At 48.0% G+C, this 23,806-nt stretch overlaps 1 protein-coding gene across 1 annotated transcript in view; it reads right to left on the reverse strand.

Moving 5' to 3' along the window:
• Window positions 1-23,806, reverse strand: part of ADAMTS17 (ADAM metallopeptidase with thrombospondin type 1 motif 17) — a 159,203-nt gene that overhangs the window by 108,741 nt on the left and 26,656 nt on the right. Inside the window, exons 5-7 of the mRNA XM_033071032.1 lie at window positions 21,416-21,499; window positions 20,945-21,102; window positions 12,364-12,407 (exon numbers count right to left, since the gene is read on the reverse strand). Coding sequence (XP_032926923.1) covers window positions 12,364-12,407; window positions 20,945-21,102; window positions 21,416-21,499 — 286 coding nt within the window. The remainder of the gene's footprint in view (window positions 1-12,363; window positions 12,408-20,944; window positions 21,103-21,415; window positions 21,500-23,806) is intronic.

Here is a 23,806-nt window from a genome sequence, read left to right on the forward strand (position 1 = left end):
CCCTCACTGGCAGCATCAGAGGGAGATGGCTCTGTCCTCCACTTAGTTTCCTAATTTTCAGAAAACTTCTGAAAGCCTAATATTTCTGAGCTCCATATCCTCAAATTTGATTCCAATCAACCAATGGGTTATAAAAATATTAAGGAACAACCATTACTGGGGGAGACAGACATGAGCACAAAGCACACACAGGGCACAGACACACTCATCAAACCAGGCTAAAATATTTGGGTTACTGCTAATTCACAGGGGTCCTCCTCTGGGGTCCCAAACAGAGCTGTCCATGCTGGTTCACTCCCCAGGAAATGAATGATCCACAGGTAATTTATGCAGACATACACACATCACAGTATCTGACTATAGAAAAGTAATGGCTAATTTCAGAGGTAACATGCCTGGAGATATTTTTACTATGTCCTGAATCTAGTTTTTTAAGTACCTCTTTCTCTAGATTCCTCAAAAATAAAATGTCACCTTTAAAGCCACACCAGCCACAGAGAAATTCTCACTCTGAAAAGAGCTTTTCTCACACTTAATAAAAAGAAATCTCTCATGTTCAAACTTGAGCTGCAGTGAAAGAAAACACAAATCTGGATGAATAGCACTGAGCTCCTTGCAATGACTGAGAGCAGCCAGAGAGTCCCTGGTGCCTCACAGACACAAGTCAAGGCACAGTCCCAGTCCTGGGGCTCTATGGACTGAATTCAGGAGTGACAGCCCAGCAGGTTGACAGTGATGGCACTGAAGAAAACTGTCACAGGATGCTGCAGGAGCCAGGGGACATTCTCATGCACGTTGTGCTCTGTTACTGCTCCAGGGCTTTGTGCTGAAGTTCTCCCAGCAGGGAGGGATCTGCCTCCTCTAGTCCCACCTGTTCCTAAATAAAACACCCCCAGGAATTCAGGGGCTGCTCAATACCTGCCTGGGTGACACTTCCAGTTCTGAGCCAAGTCCCTGTGTCCCTGAGTGAGAATCCTGTCCTGAGTGTGCAGCAGAGTTTGCAGGGTCTCCTCAGCTGTCCAGCCCCACTCAGGACTCCTGGGGGGAATTTGCAGCAGGAGCAGCTGCACTTCCCAGCCACGCAGGTCGGGTATTTTTGAACCAGCCCAGTGGCAGTGGCCTCCTGGCAGCTGCCATATAATGAGAAGCATTTCCCAACAAAGCCACCTGATTAATGATAACATAATCAGCTTTATGGCATCTCCACAGAACAAGCTGGATGTGTATTACATCTGCTCTACCAGCTATCAAAATCAGCACAGGCTTGATCAGTCTCACTGGAACCAACACATTATAACCCCCCTGCTTTGGAAAAGGTGCATTAAATCATTTCCTGGCTTCTTTTACTCAGCTTCCACCCCCAGAAGGTTGAGCTTTGTCTTTTTTCTTAAGTGTAAAGCCAGGGATCTTTATTTCCCTCTGTGTTCAGATCATGCTGTGGCTCACAGACACCAGAGCATGGGTGGGTGTCCTGCACCTCTGTAAACCCATCAGTGCATTGAACAAAATCCTGGCTACAGCAGTCAAGAGCTGGGGTTCTTCATTGTGGAAAGGGCCAAATGCTCTCAGAATCCAAGCCTTGGCTCTGAGCCAGGAGCATCACTCCCTCCCCAGTTCCTCAGATGCAGAGACATCCCAGAGAATGCCAAAACAGGAAGGCTGTGCCAGGAACCTCTGCCCCTCACTTGGCTCCACAGAGGGAGAAGGGAAATGGGAAAATCCAAGTGAGACAGATAGAAAGAAGTCTGGGGAAAATCAGAAAACACAATGGAAGAAGGAATTAGATACCAGGAGGAAGAACATGAAACAAACATAATTATTGAACTCAGGCAAGGTAACAGACATTGCTGAAAGGAAATGACAAAGTTTAGAACTCCAGTAGCCCTTAAGCAACACTTCTGTGTTGCAGGATCCCAGGATTCCCACAGGAAAGTATCTCTGTTCAGATGCTGCTGAAGTGTGTGGTACAGAAGGTCAGGCAGGAATCACAGGGAAAACCATCTGGAAGGACAGAGCAGCTCCAGTGAACAGGGCTGCCCCTCTGAAGTAACAGACACTTGGAAGAGTCATCAAAGGGATTACAAGGAGCACCAATATTTCCCCAGGAGCCAGCACACAGGTCGACAGAGTACAGCTCATCCACTCTTGGACTCAGACAAGACCAAGCTGGAGACAACATTTGCTCTCTGACAGAGCCAGAAAAGCAAACAAACTGGAGCACACAAGATAAGAAACATGAGCGTACAGGTTTCTTAAACAGAGACATAAAATATACATTCTAAATAGAAATCTAACTTCAGTCTTCTATTTTCCTGTCATTTCAAGAACAACAAAGTCTGATTAGATTGATGGACTCATTTTCAATAAATAAAAACATCCACACAGAGTTTCCTAACTCACTGGCCAGTTTTCTTATAACTAACTGCAGTGTTTACACTGTTTGTCTGCTACAGCACAAATACTGCTGTACATGCTGGAGCTTGATGGATGATATTACTAAAACCAACAAGCAGATCCTCAGCAGAACATTCATGTGTACCCAGCAGCCCAGTTATGGCCAGGCAGAGCCTTAGTGCAAACAGCTCAGGCAAAGCAGCCACAGAAAAATGTATGACACAAGCACACAAAACCAACAAATCCTTCAACCTGCTGACTGCTCATGACCACCAACCAAAGTAGGAATACAAGGCTAATTCTGAGCTAAGCAAACACAGAAATCCTTCACATTCTACAAATCATGCTGAAAGAGCACAGGAGGAGAAAGATATTTGATGGGATGAGTCTATGAGTTTTATTATTATTATTCTGGTAAGTTCAATGTATTTCTATCAGCTGATCTAAAAGGTAAAACGACTTGTCAAACTAATCCAGGCAAAACCCTTGCAGATTATAGGATTCTGAACCTGAAATTTAAAAACCTACATAGCAGAACCCTTGTGTCCAAATAAAATTCCAAGGAAATCCACTTCTTTTCAAGGACAGTTTATACACAAATACACACACACACACATACATGTATCTACACCTGTCAGTGATAATTTGGCTAAAATTTCACTGCCTATAGTCACCTTCCTATCTAAACTGGCAGGGAATTGGTAAAGAAACCCCAGTATTTTCTACAAGGAATATCTGGTCAAATCCATGTGTAAAATTCAAAGTATTCTGCCATGCATTTAGAGACAGTAATTTATTTCCAGAATGTGTCTGTGCATTCTTGGGTCAGCTCAAAATTTCATCACCTTCCCCACAGCACCTGCCATTAATATTTCCAGCCATGGAATGAGCTTGTAGTGGATCCCAGCTGGCTGGAGCACACTCCCTGCTGCATTTTCTGCACACTGGTAAACACAGGGCACATTTTCAGTGCCTGGTAAACACAAGGAAGATTTTCAGTGCTGCAAAGTACTGTTAGATACCCAATTCCTATTGGCATTATGTGGAGCACAATCCCAGCTGAAAAGCTTGGAGCTTGTGCTGAGGCAGTGGGAGAATTGTTAAATAAAACCCAACAACATTCCAAGGATTTAAAGTGACTTTTTACTGAGTGCACTTGGTGTAGCAAAATCCTGCCAGGACCAGACACCCTGCAAAATGGGTTAGGAATAATACCAGGTCATGTTACCAGATGATTAACCAAAGCTGGGTAAAAACCAATTCAAATGAAAAAAACATCAGCACAGATCAAACTCCCTTCTTGGGGAAGGGGAGGAAAAGTTTTATGCACATTTCCCAGTGTGGTTTTCCTGGTTATCACCAGTAAAATCTCATCTCTACGTTATTTAAAACTCGATCTCAAAATTGCATTTCACCTTGGCAGCTGCAAAACAAAAGAAATGTAAAAGTACAGTAGGCAACTGTCCTTCATTTCCTTCCTTTACTCTTACATATCCTGTGTGCAACTGGAATGCTTCTATTTGATTATCCAGTGGAGCAAATGCTACAATGAATGCAATCATGCCTTATTACCCTACATGTCTGCAGCCTATTGCACAGCTATGTACAGATGTTTTTACACAAGCTTGCTTTTCTAGCTACAGGGTCTATAAAACAATAGGAACTATCTGAAATGTTTTCAAGCCAGAAAAGGATAAAGGCACTGTAAAGCAGTCAACTGGATAAAAGCCATCTATGTCTGACAGGAGAAGAAAAACCTCTGAGGTTTCTCGATTATAAACGCGTCAGCTTTCTGAAAGTGCTGCATCTGCAGCAAACTGACCAGGAATGCATCAACAGAGGGGGAAATAAGGACCCAGGCAGTGGAAAGAAGGAACACAAACCTCTGGCATGATGAAGGGCTTAACCACTATTTTACTGACCTGAAGGTGCCCAAGGAAGTGGAGCTGCCTCTGGTAGCTGAGGGTCGGACTGGGACTCAGCTCTGTCCTTGGGCTCGTCCCTTCCCTCTCCAGGCTTCAACCAGCAATGGGGATCACAGTTCTGATCTCTTTGGATTTTACTGAGGAAAGGCCCTGTTCACAAATTCATTTCCTTCTCCTCTCAATACATTATATTTTTACCTCAATGTGTTGTTTCATGGTCAGGAAGGCACTGGGAATTAACGGGTAAGGCACCGGGCTGGAAATCGGGATGTGCAAAACCATTCTATGTTCTTGGAGGAGAAGCAGTGAGAAATGGCTTTTATGAGCCCCATTTTCCCCTGCCCACCTGGCCTGAAGCGTGTCACAGCAGAAAATCTGCTTTCTGCTGCAGAGAGCCTGGGGTTGGCATTCCCAGCACAGAGGGGTTATTTATAGAGCACTGACAGCAGGTCTGACACTGTGGAAAACAAACACTATTTATCTTTCCACAACCTTTTATAACAAAAAGGGAAGCAAGAAGCAGAATTGATGATTTTATTTGTTTTATGATCATCTGGTGAGAATCCCCCAGAGAAGCAAACCCTCAGCAAGGGGAAGTGAAGGAGCTGCAGAGTGAAGCAGTGCAGCAAGCATGGAAAATCTCCATTTACACGGATGGGGCAAGAGACAAGAGCAGAAATACTCCAAACCCCAAAAGACACTAATGGGCTGTCCACAGACCAAATATAATGAGCTTGTTCTGCTCATGTCTGCCTCCAAGGCTCCTCAGCATCACACACACAGTAGCCAGGAGCAGTTCCAGAGCTTTTCCTGACAGTTGTTTGGCACTGTGGGCTTAGCTGGACATCAATTAAGCTCCTGCCTCTCTGTTTGCAAACACAATGACCCCTTTCTGAGACAAATAGCAGAGATTTCTTTAAATCATCATTAAATGCTGCTTAGCCATAAGTAAAGCTTTGGTTCTCAAGCAGTGTCCTACAAATCATCTCTAATTTAGAAAACAATTGAGGCACAAAGATGTCTATATATATATATATAAAATAAAACAGTAAGTCAGAAGTTCTAGCATAGCACATTCAGGAGAACCAAAACCCTAAGACCTGCCTGTCACACAAAATCAAATATTAAAATATTATACTTCTGATTGTTTTTTCTCCACACCAGCACAAAAATGTACTGAATTGCTTCTGAAGGACACTACCCTGTAAATTCATTGGGAATTGTTAGTTCAGTCATAACAAGTCCTTTTCCCCCAGAGTGGTTGCATGTCAAAACCCCAGACAGAGCAAGAGGGTGAGGGGTAAAAAGATGGGGAAAGGAACATCACATGCACATCTCCCCTTCAAGCTATGAGACCAAAATTCCCAGGTGCTTTGTGTACATGTCTATATAATTTCACACAGACAGAAATGGCCCTGGAGTGGAATGCAGGACATGTTTGCACCTGCACCAGTCAAGCTGTACAATGATTTAGCACATAAAGTGATTTATGAGATGGAGTTGAAATCAAAGAATAAAGTCTGAGTATCAGAAAAAATATCAACAAAGTCATGGCAAATATCTTCCCTCATGACTTACTCCTTTCAGTAAGGGCAGCAGAAAGAAGTTTAGTTACCAGTTAGACACCAGGCTAGGATTTGGGCTGGACTCCTGAGAGGAAAGGACCATAGTTCTGATAGCCACTGAATTTTCTGAAGAAAGCCAGGCTGGATGGGACTGGAGCAAACTGGAAAATGTCCCATGGCAGAGGGTTGGAATGAGCTGGGCTTTAATGGTCCCAAAACATTCCAGAATTCTATGATAATTCTATCAAGATGCAATTAATTCAAAATCAGCACCACCTGAGATGTGATGGTCTGGAGAATATTTACTCAATAATATATTGCCTGGTAAAGTACTGTGGGTCCTTTCCACAGCATTTTAGACAGTTACTCCCTTGCATTTATCAAAACATATCCCCACAAACCATTAATAAAACCATGGGAGAAGGTAAAGCTTTCAAGCTAAAATCAGTTTAAACATCCAGCACCAACTTTGGGGTGAGCCACAACAAAGACTAAAGCTCTCTTAAAGTCTGAAGGTCAGGAGGGAGCAATCAACAAAAAAGCAAGATTTAGGATGAGCAGAGACATGCTAACAAACTAAAGAGGGTGGGAAGTTGATGGGAAGGTTTTGGACATGCTGCCCTACATTTGACAAGGACTATGAACATATTTCAGAAAGCAGCTCAAATATCTGTGAGCATTAATTACCAAGAGCAGTTTGATGGAGGACATGAAAGGCCAGGTAGAGAGCAGGAAGTGTGTTATTGCTCCCTGCTGACAGTGTTTAGTTCCAGCTCCCTGAGAACAAGCTTCAAACACACACCACGCTGCCAGGCCACTGTTTTATCTGCTGGGATGGGTGAGCATGACAGACAGATAAATAATGGGAAAATAAAAGGGCCTGAAACACATTTTGGGGCTGCAAAAGGAGAATGATGTATTGAGGAGAACTAATGAGGAACTGCTGGAGGTTTCTGAAGGCTGAAGTGGAGCAAACGTAGGGAAATTCCGTGACCTCGGTGGGCACATCCCGAGGGCTGGGTGATGGAAACCAGACCCTCCAGGGCCTCTGGGAACAGCAGCCCCTCCTGGCCAGGCCTGCTGAACAAAGACAGCATGGAGCAACAAAACTGAGCTCCTAGGAGCTCTGAACTACCCCCAAAGAGAAACTGGGGAAAAGGAGAGGGATGGGAGTTAATCATAACAGCAACAGAGGGTCTGAGACCTCAGAGCTGGGAACTGGAAATACAAAGAGGGAAAAACGGGACAACATCAGAAAACCTGTAACTAATCCCCTACCCACTAAACACTTGATTTGTTTTAATTACCCAAGTTATTTCCTTCACCTAAGACATGAAACAGAGAGAAAATTTTACAAGCTGAGATTACTGTGAGACAACAGCACTGACAGATTGATGAATTCCCAAAGAGAAGAGTGATCAACCACCAGTTTTCTACAAAAATTCCTTGCAGCAGGACAATATGAGCTCCCAGCTAAGGACAGTGCCCTTTTCAGCCAAAGGGATCAAGAATCCCCCAGTGCCCTCAGCACACAGAATGAATGAAGACAAACCTAAGCAAGACTACTGAGCTGCAAAACAAACCCAAATGCAAATAAAATTCAAATGCTCTACTTTCCTTAACAATAAAACCAGAATATAAGATGGTATCAGGAGGGTTTTATGTCTCAGGCAACATCTAAGAACAGGGCCAGGATCCTCATCCCAGTGAAGCCACCACCAAGATTCTGAGTCTGATGTAAGCAGGATTTTCCTCTGGTCTTTAGTGCACAGTGAGACAGCCTGGCTAAAGCCAAAGCAAGAAAAGGCAAAGCACAGGACACTGAATGAGGCAGAGCAAGGGTTACAGCAGCAGGAATTCCCAATTACCTGAGTGCTTATCCCAGGGCTCTACTGAGATTGATGCAATCTCACATTACACTTGCTTGGCACGTGAATTTTTAGTGGGGATTTGGAGGAGGAGGGATTGGTAGCTGGTGAAAAGCAGCTGGAAGGTTGTGGTGGGTAGGGTGGGGCCTGGCAGATGGCAGTGGTGAATATGCCCAATAGCACAGTTCAGCACTGTCTGGGCTGTGCAGCCCAGCATTTATTCCCTAGCAAGCAAAAGGCAAGGAAAAATCTCTCCCACTGCACTGGACCACTGCTCCCTATGATTTTTTAAAGCCTGCAGAGCCACAAAGTCCTTTTCTTTCCCAAACACCAAATTAACTCGATGGTGCTTCTTTAAGAGACATTTTAACCTCCAGTATGTTCATTTTAATGTACTAAGCTGTGTTTGGGTTTGGTCTGAAGGACAGTCCCAGCAAGGCTTTTGCTGAAGCCAGGCACTGCTGCTCTAATGAATTGTTTTAAGCAGCAGGTATTTCTATTTATTCTGGCATCAAATAAAAACCCGCCCTGGAATATACAGAAACATTCAACATGAACCACTATGGAAAATGTTTTTAATGTGAGAATTCCTTTTCCACTCAGAGCAAACCAGCTAGTCTTTTCCCTTTCCTTGGGGATGAATTCTCTGCTGTGACACTGGCAGGGCACTGGGATCAATAAGGCACAGGGAGGAAGATGAACAGAACAGGCAGGATGACCAGAATTGTCTCCTGCTGTGGACAGGGCAGCCAGAGGTGGCAAATGGCCAAGGAAAAGGTAAAAATGTGCAGTCCCTTATCCAGGTGTTTTACATGGAATAAAAAAACCTACTTGGAGACACAGACCCTCTTTTGCCAAGCCTGGGCACATTTTGAACACTTTACTGTGATAAACAGCCAGGAGATGGGAATGTTTTCCTCCAAACACTGATTCACTTGTGGAAAGAGTCTGGAAAACTATGTTTCTCAGTCACCTCCACTCTGTGCTTGGTTTTCTCCAGGCAGCTATTCCTTCAGCTCTGCAGTACACACACTTACTCTGCTTTCTTTTCCCCAACATCAAGCCACAGAGGAGCACATGTGACTGCAGCAGAGGTAAAGTCATTTTTAACCAGGGCAATTTAAGGATATTTAAGACACATTCTCATTTTCCATTTCCCAATTCCACACTGCCCCCAATTTTATTATTAGCTGAATACAGGGAAGCTTCAGCTTGGATCTGGGGTAACATGTACACTGAGGAATGAAGGCCAAGCTTTGCCTTGAAATATGCAGGATCATTCCTAACTAACCGTAAAGCTGCTTATTTGGCACTGGCAGTGGAAATATTGAACGAAAGGGGCATTCTCAATCTGCTTATGTCACAGAAAGGTTGGATTCTGACAGTGTGCAAGGCTCCAAGCTGCAGCCTGATATTAATAGCAAGACATTAAACTCGCAATTTGGCTGGCTGGAGGCAGCTCTGTTGGAACACAGATTTTTCTGCAGGAAACGGCAGCTCTGCCTGGAGTCACAGCACGAGGGATGAGCCTGAGGCAGATTTGGGAATTCTGACTGGTGTATGAGGAGGCTGTGGCACACAAAAAGAACCTTCCTGCTCAAACTGAGGCTGTTGGAACGCAACTGCTCCACACAGGAATATTGTTTTCCCTCTGTCCACCTCCTTTGGAATCCATCCATTCCCAGGCCTAACTCACCCAACCAAGTGTGGCTATGAGCATGAACAAACTGTTTCTCACACAAACATGGTTCTGTTCCACAGTGCAGACAGTGGGCTATCACCCCACCAGGACACACCTACACATTTTCCCCATTTTTGAGCTTGTTTCTGCCATTATGTAACCCTCCACTCTACCCTGGCAGCTGGGCCAAGAAAATCTGAACCAAGTCCCCAGAGCAACTGGTTTCAGTGAGGGGCCCCTGCCAGAATCCAAATACAAACCTCCTGCTGCTGTTTTCTCGCTGTGTCTGCATGGCAGGCAAAGATTCCAGACAGGTTTTTCAAGATGGATCTTTCAGAGCACAAATGAACACCTCTTATGAGCCATTTAAACTTCCTAATCCCACTTCCCACCAGCAGCTGGGCCTCAAGGCTTCCGCCAGGGGAAATTCTGCTTCCTTATTTCTCACAATGTAAAGAAAATCAAGGCACTGTCACTGAAAATAACTCCAACAGATTCCTCAGAGTCTCCTGAACATGACTAAGCAACATGAGATTCTGGACTTGTACTGCATCACCCCCCCAAGAACCCCACACTCTTTACAGGAGACCTCCCTAAGCCATGCAATCTCCTGCAGCTTTGCACTCAAAATCCTCATTTCACAGAGGTAGACAGAAGCATTCAGAATGCAAGTGACTTGCCAAATGTCACACAGTGAGTCAGTGCCAGAGCTGGGAATAGAAATCAGGAGTCTAAGAGTCCAGATTCTCTGCCTTATATAGAGCAGGAGCCTCTATGTAAGGAGGCTGCTCGCTGCATTTACAGGATGGCAGCACTGGCATTGCAAGGGCCAACCTCAGCCATAAGCAGGTGTAAAAACACACAGGCATCTGCTGAGACCGTGTTCTTCATCTGTTCAAATGTAAGGCAAGAAATGAAAGCAAGCTGCTGTTGTAGAGAACTTTGGGGAGTGCAACAACCTCAGCACAACCATTAAGACCAAACACGATGCCACTCGCTGGACTCACTTCTTGCTTCCACAGGCAGTCCTGCTGATTTGGACAGGAATATCTGGGAGCTGGAGTGAGAAACAGGAATCTGGCTACAGCAGAGATTGTTGAAACACTCAGACAAACCTTCCTAAGCCAGTATGGAAGATCAATGGGCATCTGCCTGTCTCAGTTGTTGCACTCACATTATGTTGAAGTCAAAGCCACACAACACTGCTGGTCATATCACCCAGGTATGTGCACATGGCATGGAAGTATGGCTATTGAAAACCCATTTATCTACAAGTGACACCTGCTTTTCCCAATCCTGGCAAAGGAGGAAAACCAGAGAATCTTTTGCATGGTTAAAATTTAAGTACTACCAACACTAATCACTTTCTCAAACCAGCTGCATGTCACAAAAGAGCATTCATTAATTTATTCTTCCTCTGCCATGAAAAAATTCAAATGGTACAACAAGGCCAAATGGGGCACAGAAAATGCTTAAGTGAAGATATAAGTGCTTTGCTGCCACATAATCAAACTGTCAGGGGAGAAGGAGGAAAAGCAGGATTGAAGAGAGCAAAGAGGCCAGACTGGTTTTGTCCCAGGAATATTCACCTTCTAAATATCTTGGAAAACTATGCTGGAAAGAGTAACAAGTGAGTTTAATCTTCACTGCTGTGATCATCTACTTTCTCCACTGCAGCCACAGCCTGCAGCAAGTCACAGCACAAGAAATAACTTGGGTATTGTAAGAACAGAAAAGAAGTCATAAAAATATTTCCTTAGTCATGCTGTCTCTGGTAATATAATTCCCTGAATAGAGACCTTCAACAATACTCTCTTTAAGTATGGAAAGAGCTCTGACTTTAGTCAGCATGTGTCTTCCATCAGCTTCTCTCTTTTTTTTTTTTTTAACTTCTTTATTGTATTTTACCACAGCCACCTCCAGGTGCAGGCACACAGTGTAAAAACCTTCCTGAGTGGAAGTGTGTTTTCCATTGGACACAGAATAAACACATTGTGAGGGATTCCAAATGGAAAAAGCTTGGACACAGAGGCCAGTCCAGCTCGTGTGTGTATCCTCCAGCTCTGCATTTCCTCCTTTCACCTGATCCCCACACCAGGGAGGGAAGGAGCTGCATTCCAAGATGAGCCTTCCCTCCCTGCCTGCATCACCCACTGCCCACAACCCCTGCAAGTGTCTCCCTGAACACTGGAGTGTAAACACAGCTGAAAATTGGATCCATCCCAAGTTCACACAGAATGGAGGATAAGGGGCAACTTGACTTTGAGGTAAACCTAAAAAAATTCATGTCACTATCACAGAGAGGATGTTGAGCTGTGCCTCCAAACACTGCTGCCACTGTGGGGATTAAAAAAAACCCCAAAAATCAGGAGAACACAGTGAAGGTTACTGCTACCTGAGTGAAATAAATAAACAAAGTATTTAATGTCTGGGATGTAAGGACCCTGTGTATGCAGGTTTTGGATATGAGTAAAGGCAGTTAGGAAGTGGGAGGAGCAGGAGGCTGAAAAGAAGATTTAACTTGGCTTTCCTACAATGAGGTATTCTTCTCCAGTGTCTGAGTGCCAGCTTGATCTGGGAATGTCACACAGCTTCTTACAATGGGAAACACACTCCTTAGTTAGCAGATTCTTGTTTGAGGTGAGACAGAACTGAAAGGAATATTATACAGACAGTTTCTTCTGTATCCCCTCCAAAGAAGCAGAAATACTTAAAAATAACTCCTGAACCCAAAGACCTCCAGGGCTTAGAGGGGGTTAAAATTTAATTGCTTATTTATAGCTCATACCCTGCTCAGCTAATCCATATTTGCATCACAGAGGTATACACAGAGCAACAAAACCAAGATTACAGCAAACCAAGATTGCCCAGAACACTCCTCTTAGCACAGAGGTGGTGATCAAATCCCCTCCCCTGCCCCTTGCACTTACCCACAGTGTCACAAGGCTCGTCTTTGTGCACGCAGAAATCTGTCCTAGAAAGAAAAACAGAACAGAAGTGAAATGTATCCTGTGCCTGCAGACTGGGAAAAAGCAGTGGTGCATGACTCACATACCATGGGTGTTGAGGTCTGGGGATTTGGTAAGGCTGCTGTGCAGTCTGCACGATGCCAACGCAGATAGCAGCCCTGATTGCACTGAGATTCCAGCAATTCTGTGAATCAGCCCCATCTACCACAGTCCCATTTAACAGTCTGAAGATTCAGCACCTGAAAGAGCCCTGCCTCAGCCTCAGTGATGTCACACTTATTCCACAACTGGATTAAAACTGAAGCTCTTTCCACAAGAGAATTGTGCCAATAAGGAGCAGACACCCTAAAAGACAGTGGGAGTAAGAGATGTGTGGGGCACAGCCCAAAGGCATCTAATAAGATGTACCCAGAAATTCTCAATTATTCACTAGAATAGAAAAGAACATGAAAGAAGTAGGACTAAACAAAGAAAGACAGATGTTGATGTGGAAGAAATAAGAGAATTTCAGGATTTTCCTTGGTAATGGGTAAATTGGCTTCAGCTAAACTTATTACAGTCAGATTTGCCATGTTAGAGTTTGAATTCAACACAGAGAGATTCAAAAGACTCCATTTGGTTCCCCAAATCTCATCAAGGCAGGAGAAGCTACCACAGATGCCAGTGGCACCCAAAAATCAATGAGGGATCCATGGAGCTGTATTGAACAGAATAGAAGCCTTGAAGGTCAGCATTGAAGCACTAAAACTTCATGTGAGAAAATTTTGTAAATTAGTTTCTTCATGACACAAAAACAAATGTGTGTGGGGAAAAGTGCTTTATAACTAAATTAATAGCTTGAATACATTTCAAGAAGCACTCAGACCTAAACTTTTATGAGCTCTCTTCACCAGAGCTGCTTTGCAGTACAATCCACAATGAAGAGGAGCTGCAGAGAAACATCAAATGTGCTAAAACATTTCAGAAGTTCCTTAACCCAAGGGAAGCTGAGGAACTGGAGTCTCTGTCACTGTGGCTTTCCTCACCCTGGGAGGAGGAAGAGAATCCTGTTAGTACATTTGGAGTGTGCCATTAGAAATGCCTGAGTCTCCTTGGGATTTGGAGTTTCAGAGTTTGGGAGGAGGAAGATCAAAAATACTTAGGGAAAGATAAATATAAAAATAGATAAATATTAAAAGTGCTCTTTCCTTGAAGAAAGTTATGAAATTAGGGTTTATAGGAAAAGGGATTCCAGACCCTTCACACCAAACTCCTTTGAAAGCCACAAATGAAGCTGTCAGGGGCTTGGAAGCAGAGCACAAACAGCCATAACCAGCTCTTGTTCAGCACACACTGAAAACCAACCACGCTCCAGTGCAGAAAAACCATAACAACCATCAAAGTGTTAAAAAATCAGACAGGAACCAAACAAAAAATCGGAAGCTACGACCACACACCGGCCCCAGCTTTCATTTTTCACTGCAGCCTGTGTCTGGCCACCTTGGCATTGCAGCCTTCCCAAGGAAGACTGATGACAGTCTCCTGACAGAGCTGGCACCAGCGCGCTGCTCGACTTCCCAGAGCCAGCTTGACAGAGGTTTATTTAAGGACTTATTATGTTATATAAACTGCTAAATCAAACAGATGCTTTTCTTGTGACAACAGATAGCTGAACTATTAGTGGATGGCAGGAGGCCACAGCTAGAAAAGCCTCTCTGCCTCTCTCTCCACAGCCTGTCCAGCCCTGCAAATAATGCACAGAATTTCTGTTCCTCGGGCTGTCCCACACCAAAAGGTGTCTGGCACTTTCTGTCAGCTCCACAGAGGAATTACCACCATGCCATTAAATAAGGGGTCTGTAAATGATCCAGCACAACGTGCAGACTCTCCTACAGAGGTAGAACAATCCTTGTGTGTGAGTGCTGTGATGATGTTTGGTCAGGGAAGGGCGTGAAGCACATCAACAGCAGAACTGAACATCACTGGCAATTCAAGAATAAAACCTGCTCAGCTAATCCTGAAAACTGTCATAAACACAAGACCAAGAGACTCCATCTTCTATTCAAATATATGTACAAAAATACCAGGATTTAAACCATCTGGCCCATTGCAAATATATTATCCCAAAACTGTGGCTGAACAAAGCACAACCAGATTTTTAGTCACAAATCAGTGGTGGGTGTCAGTGTTCTTACAAAGGCAAGGACACACCTCATCACAAAGCCTCCTACAGTCCTTCCCCGGCAGTCAGAGGGAAAACTGAGCATGGAAAGGTGTTAAGAGTGATCTGTCTCACCTCTGCTTCAGTCACCAGTGATTTAAATGACCCCATCCTGGCACCTGAAACTGATCTGCTTTTAGAAAGTTTTCAGTCACAGGTGTCTCTCTGGCACATTTTTGAGCTCAACTGCATGGGTAATTCTGAAGTGAGAGCTTGACATGACTGATACTATAATGACACTCAACAATGCAGGAAAGATATTTTAATATTTACTGCATGTGCAAAGGTATCTTATCACAGAGACATAGTTCTGTTAGCAGAATTTTTTACAGAGCTGTATTGAAATAAAACTCTTACTTCAGGAGCTGCAGTTCAAATCCAACATCTGAACTTATCAGAAAAGGTCTTGGATAATATATTGAAATCACAGCTCTGTCTGTGAACCAGTTTTCACTTTTAGCCATTGACTGAATCAAGCAGGACACAAGTTCTCATCCTGTGACCTGTGAAATTCTCAGTCATTATCATGTGTGGTACCCAGCAGAGGTTTCCATTAGCAGAGTACCACAATTCTCAGAAAAATTACAAGTCTGTTGTTTTTTTGCTCAATAAAAATAGCCAGAAGAGCTCAGAACTGCTCCTACAGTCACTCTTCCATCTGGCTCCCACCAACTGGAAAAAAATACCTAACTGTGCTAAGCTAAACTCTGCAATTCAAGTCCTTCCTGTGAGAAAGAAGGACAGTAGTTGAACTGTGCAACAGGAATAAGAAGCATTCTGTTAAGTGGCCATTCCCAGCATCCTTCAAATGACATCTTTTGACCAGTCTAACCCTGCAGGGTCATAAAGCTAAAGGACAGAGGAAACTGGTACAGCCCAAAACCTGCCAAAATAAACTTTCCACATCCATAGGTACATTCAGCAGCACTATGTGCCCAGTTTCCTCCATGCACAGTGAATTCCTCCATTTGCCCATTTAATGGGAAGGCAAAGAGCTAGAGAAATGTGGAAGGGAGGATCAGGCTGCAAATGGAACAACTAAACCACTGTGTCAGGAAAAAACAAGTCTTTGCTTCAAGCCAGCTCTGAATCCTGTTCCTGTCAGTGCTGGGACACTCTTTGCTCTGCTGTCACATCACCTATAATCTAATAGGAGACCTAAACACCTCCAGCCAGGAGCTGGGATAACATCAGTGTGCCTGAAGATTTCCCAGGGAATGCAAAAGAGGGATGAAGAGAGGGAATGTGTTTCAAATGGGACATGCTTCTAAAATCACTAAGATACAGATACTGCAGACAGAAGTTATTCTGGTCAGCTGCCTGTTTAAATATGAAGTACACTACCCAAAGATGGCAGAGACCTGAATTTCTACAAGTTCAAAACCAGAATTTGAATGAGAAAAGTCTGATGATTACAGAGACTACAACACTATATTCAGACCTTCAGGGCAGATTATTCCCACTGTCCCACTTATTTACTGAGCTGGACAATGCATCTTATTGCACAGGCACAGTTTGTTTCTTACCTGGAACTCAGGTGGATACCACTGAAATTCCACAAGAGGGACATTTGCCACCTAAGTAATCTACTTTTGCACACAAATGAGGGTATGGGAAACATCACTTAGAGGTGAAGTTTCAAAAGGCAGGCGTGCCTTGGTGTTTCAAATGAACCCAGCCAGACTGGAACCAGAGGGATTTCTTCAGAGCTTGACCCCAAAGAATCTGTTTCTAGGCCTTAAAGCAGCTGCAGCTGCTGAAAATTCAGCTTCTGCTTTTTCTGGCACAATTGTTTGTGCTGGACATGCTGTTGCTCCCACATCCTCTACCACTGGTCCATCTGTACAGTCTGGGGAGGGTCCAGGGACACACACACACATTTCCAAAGCCAAGAGGAGAAAAATTCATTTCTCTGACACAGGATTGGGGCTGCTGGCCCAGAATAATGCAGCACCCTCCATGTGGCAGAAGCAGGATGGGTTAAGGATGACAGGACACAGCAAGAAGGAAGGAAAGACTCCAAGTACAGCAAAAATGATGCTCCTGTGCACAGCCATGTGCTCCTTGGCCTGAACCTTCTCACCAAAGCTGAACCTGGTTTCTAACCCAACCAAACCTGTACTTTCCTAGCTATTCCCACTGCAAAACCCTGCAAATCCATTGAACAATTCCTCCTACAAATTCTTTCTGCAGTTCTTCCTCAGAAGCCTGAGTCCAACTCATTTAGCCTGACATTATGCATTCAGTCTTGAGAGCTGCAGAGATGAAATGCTCTGCTCATTCCCTCTGCCCCGTGCTCAGAGCCCATCAGAAGAGATTCTCTCTGCCTCACTTGTCATGCAGGACAACTGGATATCCAGATGAGTTTAACAAAAATGTTAGTTACAGTAATTTCACGACTATAAGGCGCACCCTTTTGACTAAAATCTCCCCCCAAAACCGGAAGTGCGCCTTATAGTCCGGTGCGCCTTATCTGATCTACAAAGTTGCAACATTTGCCACCCCGGAAGTGAGAGCCCGTCGGCATCGGGGCCGCCCCCGCGCGGGGCGGACCCGCCGGTATCGGGGCCGCCCCCGCCGGCATCGGGGCCGCCCCCGCGCGGGGCGGACCCGCCGGCTTCGGGGCCTCCCCGCCGGCTTCGGGGCCGCCCCCGCGCGGGGCGGACCCGCCGGTATCGGGGCCTCCCCGCCGGCTTCGGGGCCACCCCCTCGCAGGGCCGTCCCGCCGGCATCGGGGCCGCCCCCGCGCGGGGCGGACCCGCCGGCTTCGGGGCCGCCCCCGCGCGGGGCGGACCCGCCGGTATCGGGGCCGCCCCCGCCGGCATCGGGGCCGCCCCCGCGCGGGGCGGACGCGCCGGCTTCGGGGCCGCCCCCGCGCGGGCCGTCCCGCCGGCATCGGGGCCGCCCCCGCGCGGGGCGGACCCGCCGGCTTCGGGGCCGCCCCCGCGCGGGGCGGACCCGCCGGTATCGGGGCCTCCCCGCCGGCTTCGGGGCCGCCCCCGCGCGGGGCGGACGCGCCGGCTTCGGGGCCGCCCCCGCGCGGGCCGTCCCGCCGGCATCGGGGCCGCCCCCGCGCGGGCCGTCCCGCCGGCATCGGGGCCGCCCCCGCGCGGGGCGGACCCGCCGGCTTCGGGGCCGCCCCCGCGCGGGGCGGACCCGCCGGTATCGGGGCCTCCCCGCCGGCTTCGGGGCCGCCCCCGCGCGGGGCGGACGCGCCGGCTTCGGGGCCGCCCCCGCGCGGGCCGTCCCGCCGGCATCGGGGCCGCCCCCGCGCGGGCCGTCCCGCCGGCATCGGGGCCGCCCCCGCGCGGGGCGGACCCGCCGGCTTCGGGGCCGCCCCCGCGCGGGGCGGACCCGCCGGTATCGGGGCCTCCCCGCCGGCATCGGGGCCGCCCCCGCGCAGGGCCGTCCCGCCGGCATCGGGGCCGCCCCCGCCGGCATCGGGGCCGCCCCCGCGCGGGGCGGACCCGCCGGTATCGGGGCCTCCCCGCCGGCTTCGGGGCCGCCCCCGCGCGGGGCGGACCCGCTGGTATCGGGGCCTCCCCGCCGGCTTCGGGGCCGCCCCCGCGCGGGGCGGACGCGCCGGCATCGGGGCCGCCCCCGCGCGGGGCGGACCCGCCGGTATCGGGGCCGCCCCCGCCGGTATCGGCGCCTCCCCGCCGGCTTCGGGGCCGCCCCCGCGCGGGGCGGACCCGCCGGCTTCGGGGCCACCCCCGCGCGGGGCCGGCCCGCCGACATTGGGACGGCTCCCTTGCGGGGGGTGTTAAAGCCGCAGGAATCGGATCGGCTGCTGCGCGGGGGGGGGCGAAAGCCGCAGGGATCGGATCGGCTGCTGCGCGGGGGGGGCGAAAGCCGCAGGGATCGGATCGGCTGCTGCGCGGGGGGGGCGAAAGCCGCAGGGATCGGATCGGCTGCTGCGTGGGGGGGGCGAAAGCCGCAGGGATCGGATCGGCTGCTGCGCGGGGGGGGCGAAAGCCGCAGGGATCGGATCGGCTGCTGCGCGGGGGGGGGCGAAAGCCGCAGGGATCGGATCGGCTGCTGCGCGGGGGGGGCGAAAGCCGCAGGGATCGGATCGGCTGCTGCGCGGGGGGGGGCGAAAGCCGCAGGGATCGGATCGGCTGCTGCGTGGGGGGGGCGAAAGCCGCAGGGATCGGATCGGCTGCTGCGCGGGGGGGGGCGAAAGCCGCAGGGATCGGATCGGCTGCTGCGCGGGCGGGGCGAAAGCCCCCGGAAACACGGCGGCCGCCGCGCGGGGTGGGCGAAAGCCCCCGGAATCACGGCGGCCGCCGCGCGGGGTGGGCGAAAGCCCCCGGAAACACGGCGGCCGCCGCGCGGGGGGGGCGAAAGCCCCCGGAATCACGGCGGTCGCCGCGCGGGGCGGGGCGAAAGCCCCCAGAATCACGGCGGCCGCTGCGCGGGGGGGGCGAAAGCCCCCGGAAACACGGCGGCCGCCGCGCGGGGGGGGCGAAAGCCCCCGGAAACACGGCGGCCGCCGCGCGGGGGGGGCGAAAGCTCCCGGAATCACGGCGGTCGCCGCGCGGGTGGGGCGAAAACCCCCAGAAGCACGGCGGCCGCCATGCGGAGAGGGGGAAAACCGCCAGAATCGGAGCGGCTGCCACGCGGGGAGGGGGCAAGCAGCTGGAATCGGGGCAGCGGCGGCACGGGGCAAGCCTGCCGGCATTGGGTCACCCGGAGCGCCAGGGAACTCCCGGAACAGCGGGGCCCTGGGGATGCTGCACGGAGGGGCGGTGGGCATAGCCCGGCCTTGCCGGGTACAGGCAGGCCCGGGAGCCAATGGCTGCCGGATTGAGGCGGGGCCTCGACCAGCAAGCGTGCGGGAGGAGCTGGGGGCGGAGCCTCGCTGCAAAAAAAAACCCGGTGCGCCTTATAGACCGGTGCGCCTTATCTGATCTACAAAGTTGCAAAATGTGCCGGCTCCCGGGGGGTGCGCCTTATAGTCCGGTGCGCCTTATGGTCGTGAAATTACTGTATTTATTTAGGCCCTGATCCAGCGGAGCACATGCTGAACTATAACCAGGATGTGCAGCCCGTTGACTTCAAAGGAACTGTTCCCCCTGTCTAAACTGTTAAGTATCTGCACAAGTGCCTGGTGGACTGCACTGAATACAGAGGAGGGAGCAGGGCCTGGGGGAGCTGCACACACATCTCTGGAGGAGATTTCTCAGCAGCTTTGCTGGCCTCATGCCCTGCTCACCAGCTCTTTCACTGAGCACTCACCAGAATCATGGATAGCTGGCAGTGGGGCTGTTAGCACAAATTAACACAAGAGATTGGTACAATCAGGATGGCAGTTTTTGTAAGAATATATATTTCTACTTATACTGTCAGTAGAGAAAATAAGTGAGAGGTAAGCAATATTGAACTGCCATACTTACATTTTCTGTCTCAAACTGGGGAAGAGGGGGGTAGGAAGTAGTGTTTTTCTAGCACCATAATTTTGTGCTCACTTTAATTATTCAGAGATCACTTCTGTAAAAATGAATACTTCTTTTACATCTTAAAGGACGCAAAAAACTTAAAACACCATGTATTTGCTACACAAAATTTGTGGTAACTGTGGGGAACATGGGACTTGCATTGTATGGTGAGGTTGAGCTCAGGTAGTTAGAGGAAAAAAGACTGCTGTCCCTAAACATCCTTCTTCTTGCTTTATCTGATGTGTTTGACACATCACTAAGTTCAGAACTCCAGGATGCAAAGAATTTTCATCAAATATTTCTACAAAGATCATTTCACATCTGAAATACATGCAGGAGTTTTCAAACACACAAACCAATCAGGAATGACACCCCTTCTCTATCTCAGTTGTGACAGAGGAGAGTTGTTAAAGTGGTTATTTCCTTGGGCAAAGAGAGAGAAAAATAATTTATAGTATTCTCTCCCTCTTTCCTCAGGAGATAACAGCCTGCCCAGCTCCCCACTGCTGACAGTCTGCTCCTCTCAGACTGCTCAGCTGATCCATCCCTAATTGCACACAGAGCACCTGAGCTCAGCTGTGTTCTCAGTTCCACACTTCCTTTCTCCTAGGAAAGGGAGCTCCAAAACCTCCTCTATTTTTTCCACTCCTACCAGCTGGTGTGAGAAGAAAGCACCTCCTGTGCTACAGGCACATCCTGATCCTGACAGTGACACACAACAGTGACCACTCTGGCTCAAGAGGACAGATGCTTTTGTACAAGCTTGTTAAGAATGCACAAAAACAAGACAGATCACTTTCATCTGAAGCATGTGAGCAGCAAATGGAACATCTCTTTCTTAGATTTCTGCTACCCCATGGGCATTACTGGTTGAAGCAAACTGATAAACCAGATCTTCCCATACCTGGTCACAAAAACAGCAGCATCCACAGGAGGGGTGTCATCCCTGGCACCAGGAACCTGGTTGTTACCAAGGTATTTTGCCCCACCATATTCTTCATTTTGCCACTGACAGAAGCTCTCCAGAGATCTCTCTCCGTGATGCCCAATGGACAACTTTGCCTGTAGGAGAAAAAAAAAATAAATATATATATAAAAGGAGAAATATCAGTCTTTAGATAAAGCATCAGACCTCTCTGTAACATAACTCCAGACTGGTTTGCAGCTGCAAGCAGACAGCTTCACCAGGAAGGAGAAATAAAAGGATTCTTTAAAGGTTCCCCTGTACTTCCCACCTTTTCCACTGCCTGGTGAAGTGGAACAGGAACTCCTCCCAGTTTGTGATGCTGAGGCCACACAAGCCCCACATCCCCTCCCACCCTGTGGGACACCCCAGAGCAATCCCAGAGCAGGGCAGAAAGGGTTTGGAACTCACAGGGCGACTGTGAAGCAGGACTAGCTTGGTCACTCGAATGTTGACTTTAATTCCCAGGCTTTGATGCTGGAACATGTTGTACACCTGTCAAAAAGCAAAGAAAACATCCAGAGCTTATTAGTAGAAATATCAAGACCTAGTAATAGCTAAAGAAACTAATTGTGACTAGAGGTTTCTCCTTTTGACACCAAAAATGCTCCCAAATTGATTGTGCTACTACACTTAGTAAAATTAAGAAATTTTAAGAGTTACTGTGGAAAGGAGAAAAGTATTCCAAAGGAACTGTAAAGATAAAGTCTCAGGGACATGGATATACATTATGAAGCATCCAACTAACATGGATCTTCAGCATTTAAATATCAGAGATATCTGAATGCAAGATGAAATAATGGTGTGTTTTAGACTTCAGGAAATAGAATGGAAAAGCAATTTCCCTCTGTTATTTTCATATCTTATATAAGAGAATAGTAATAAGGCAGCACATAATGACACAAGCCTCAGGAAATACAAAAATAGCACCGGAAACTACCTTACTACTTTATCCAGATTTTGCATTCCAGCTCAGATACTTCACCTCATTTTATAGGTTAGAATATAAGATCTTAATTGATCCCAGAATTTTATTCCACCCATTTCTCTGTGTACAAATGTTTTAACTGGACAGTATCAAAAATGGTGAGGGAAGGGTTATTTCAAAAAGGTGCAAAATGCCACACAAAAGGCCTTGAGTGAAAAAAAACAAAATCAAGACCAGTGAAGAGAGACTACTGACAAAAGGGAGGCAGGTTTGGCCCCAGGTAAGCAATATTCCTTCCTCATTTGGCTACAAGCATCACCCAGGCTCAGAAACCTCCTCCAGCAAACCTGAGACATGAGCACATCTTGCACATTATGTTTTCAACGCTTGCTATTTTTCCTATTTGTGCAAAGACTCAGGAATGTGCTCAGTGGAAGAGGGCTCTGAAGCTCTCCAGTGTTTGGGGCTGGATTTAAGCACACACATAAATGTTTCCTACAATTTAGGCACAGATTGCAAGACAAAGCTACTCAGTGTTTAACCCAGTGACCTTCAGCTGAGCACAATGAGCCATTTATCTTCCCTGGGGCTGCTGAACAAGTGCACACAAGAGCTGCCACGATTTGCTTTGCCTGGGGATGTTGGCAGAGCAGTTCAGGCCTCTCACTACAGACCTGGGGGGAATAAACTTGACATTTGCAGAGAAGGGCTCTGACTGATGACCTCTCTGTAAGTGGAGACCTGGACATTCAGCTGGGAGGGTCAATGGGGCATCAGGCTGAGGGGATCAACCCCTGCTGCAACACTGCAGAGCTGACAAACACTTCCCTGGATGGATGGATGGATGGATGGATGGATGGAATTGGTTTCCCAGCTGTGCACTAGTTCTGACCATCCCATGAAGTTCCCACTCATGAAATGAGAATAAATCCAGCAAACAGATCCTTATCCCTGCACCTGGGGGGTGCTGGTGCTTGGCTTCCCATCAGAGCAGCCAAGCTGCCTCCAGACTCAGCACAGACACATCCAACCACCAACTTCAAAAGGCTGTTTTCCCTGGCAAAACTTGCCCACCAAGCTGCTGGAGGGTTCAGGATGTCACCCTGGAAACTGCCAGCCCTTCCTCCTTTTCTCTTGTGCTGTCCTAAGGATAACTCTGACTGCACTTTTATTCCCATCCACCAGCGATCTCAGAAGAGCTCAAGCAGCAGCAATTGGGTATTAAACAAAAAAAAAGTCACTGGGAGTGCAAGAGGTTCCACTTTGTTTGTTTACTCAAGTTTTGTTTGCTTATTTTCTTAAATGAAGCACAAAGGAGCCCCAGACTGATGGCAGTTTGTGGTGCCTAGAAGGTGCCCCCCTTCCCTCTGAGGGGGACATCACCTATTACAGGCAACACACACTTGACTTGGAGAAAATTTAATTTGCCAATGGATTTTTCCCCCACTTTTTTCCATTACTCAGCTTTTTTCCCCTCTTTTGAAGACTTTTTCACAGAGGCACCCCCAGCTCTCCTGACAGGCTCTGCTGTGCCCTGTGGTGGCGGCTGGCACTCAGCATGGATCTCAGCCCCACTGCCAGCTGCACCCACACACTGTCCTTTCAGAGGGAAACTTCTCTCTGATCATGGGTTCCAAGGCTAGAGGGAATCCCATGGAGAAGGCAAACAGACTTTTAAATGACTTGATTAAAAAAATATGAGCCTAATACAGCTCAGGTTGTTCCCAGCTGGAGCTGAACCAGGCCATGGCAGGTAGTGCCCAAAGGAAGCATCATCACAGAATCCAGCTGAATTTAAAATAAAAAAATTCAAATGCACAGGTACTTTCCTGCTAAGAATGGAATTCCATCATGGCAACAACAACCTTCTGCCT

This window comes from Catharus ustulatus, chromosome 12 (genome assembly GCF_009819885.2).
Source record: "Catharus ustulatus isolate bCatUst1 chromosome 12, bCatUst1.pri.v2, whole genome shotgun sequence".
Taxonomy (NCBI): domain Eukaryota; kingdom Metazoa; phylum Chordata; class Aves; order Passeriformes; family Turdidae; genus Catharus; species Catharus ustulatus.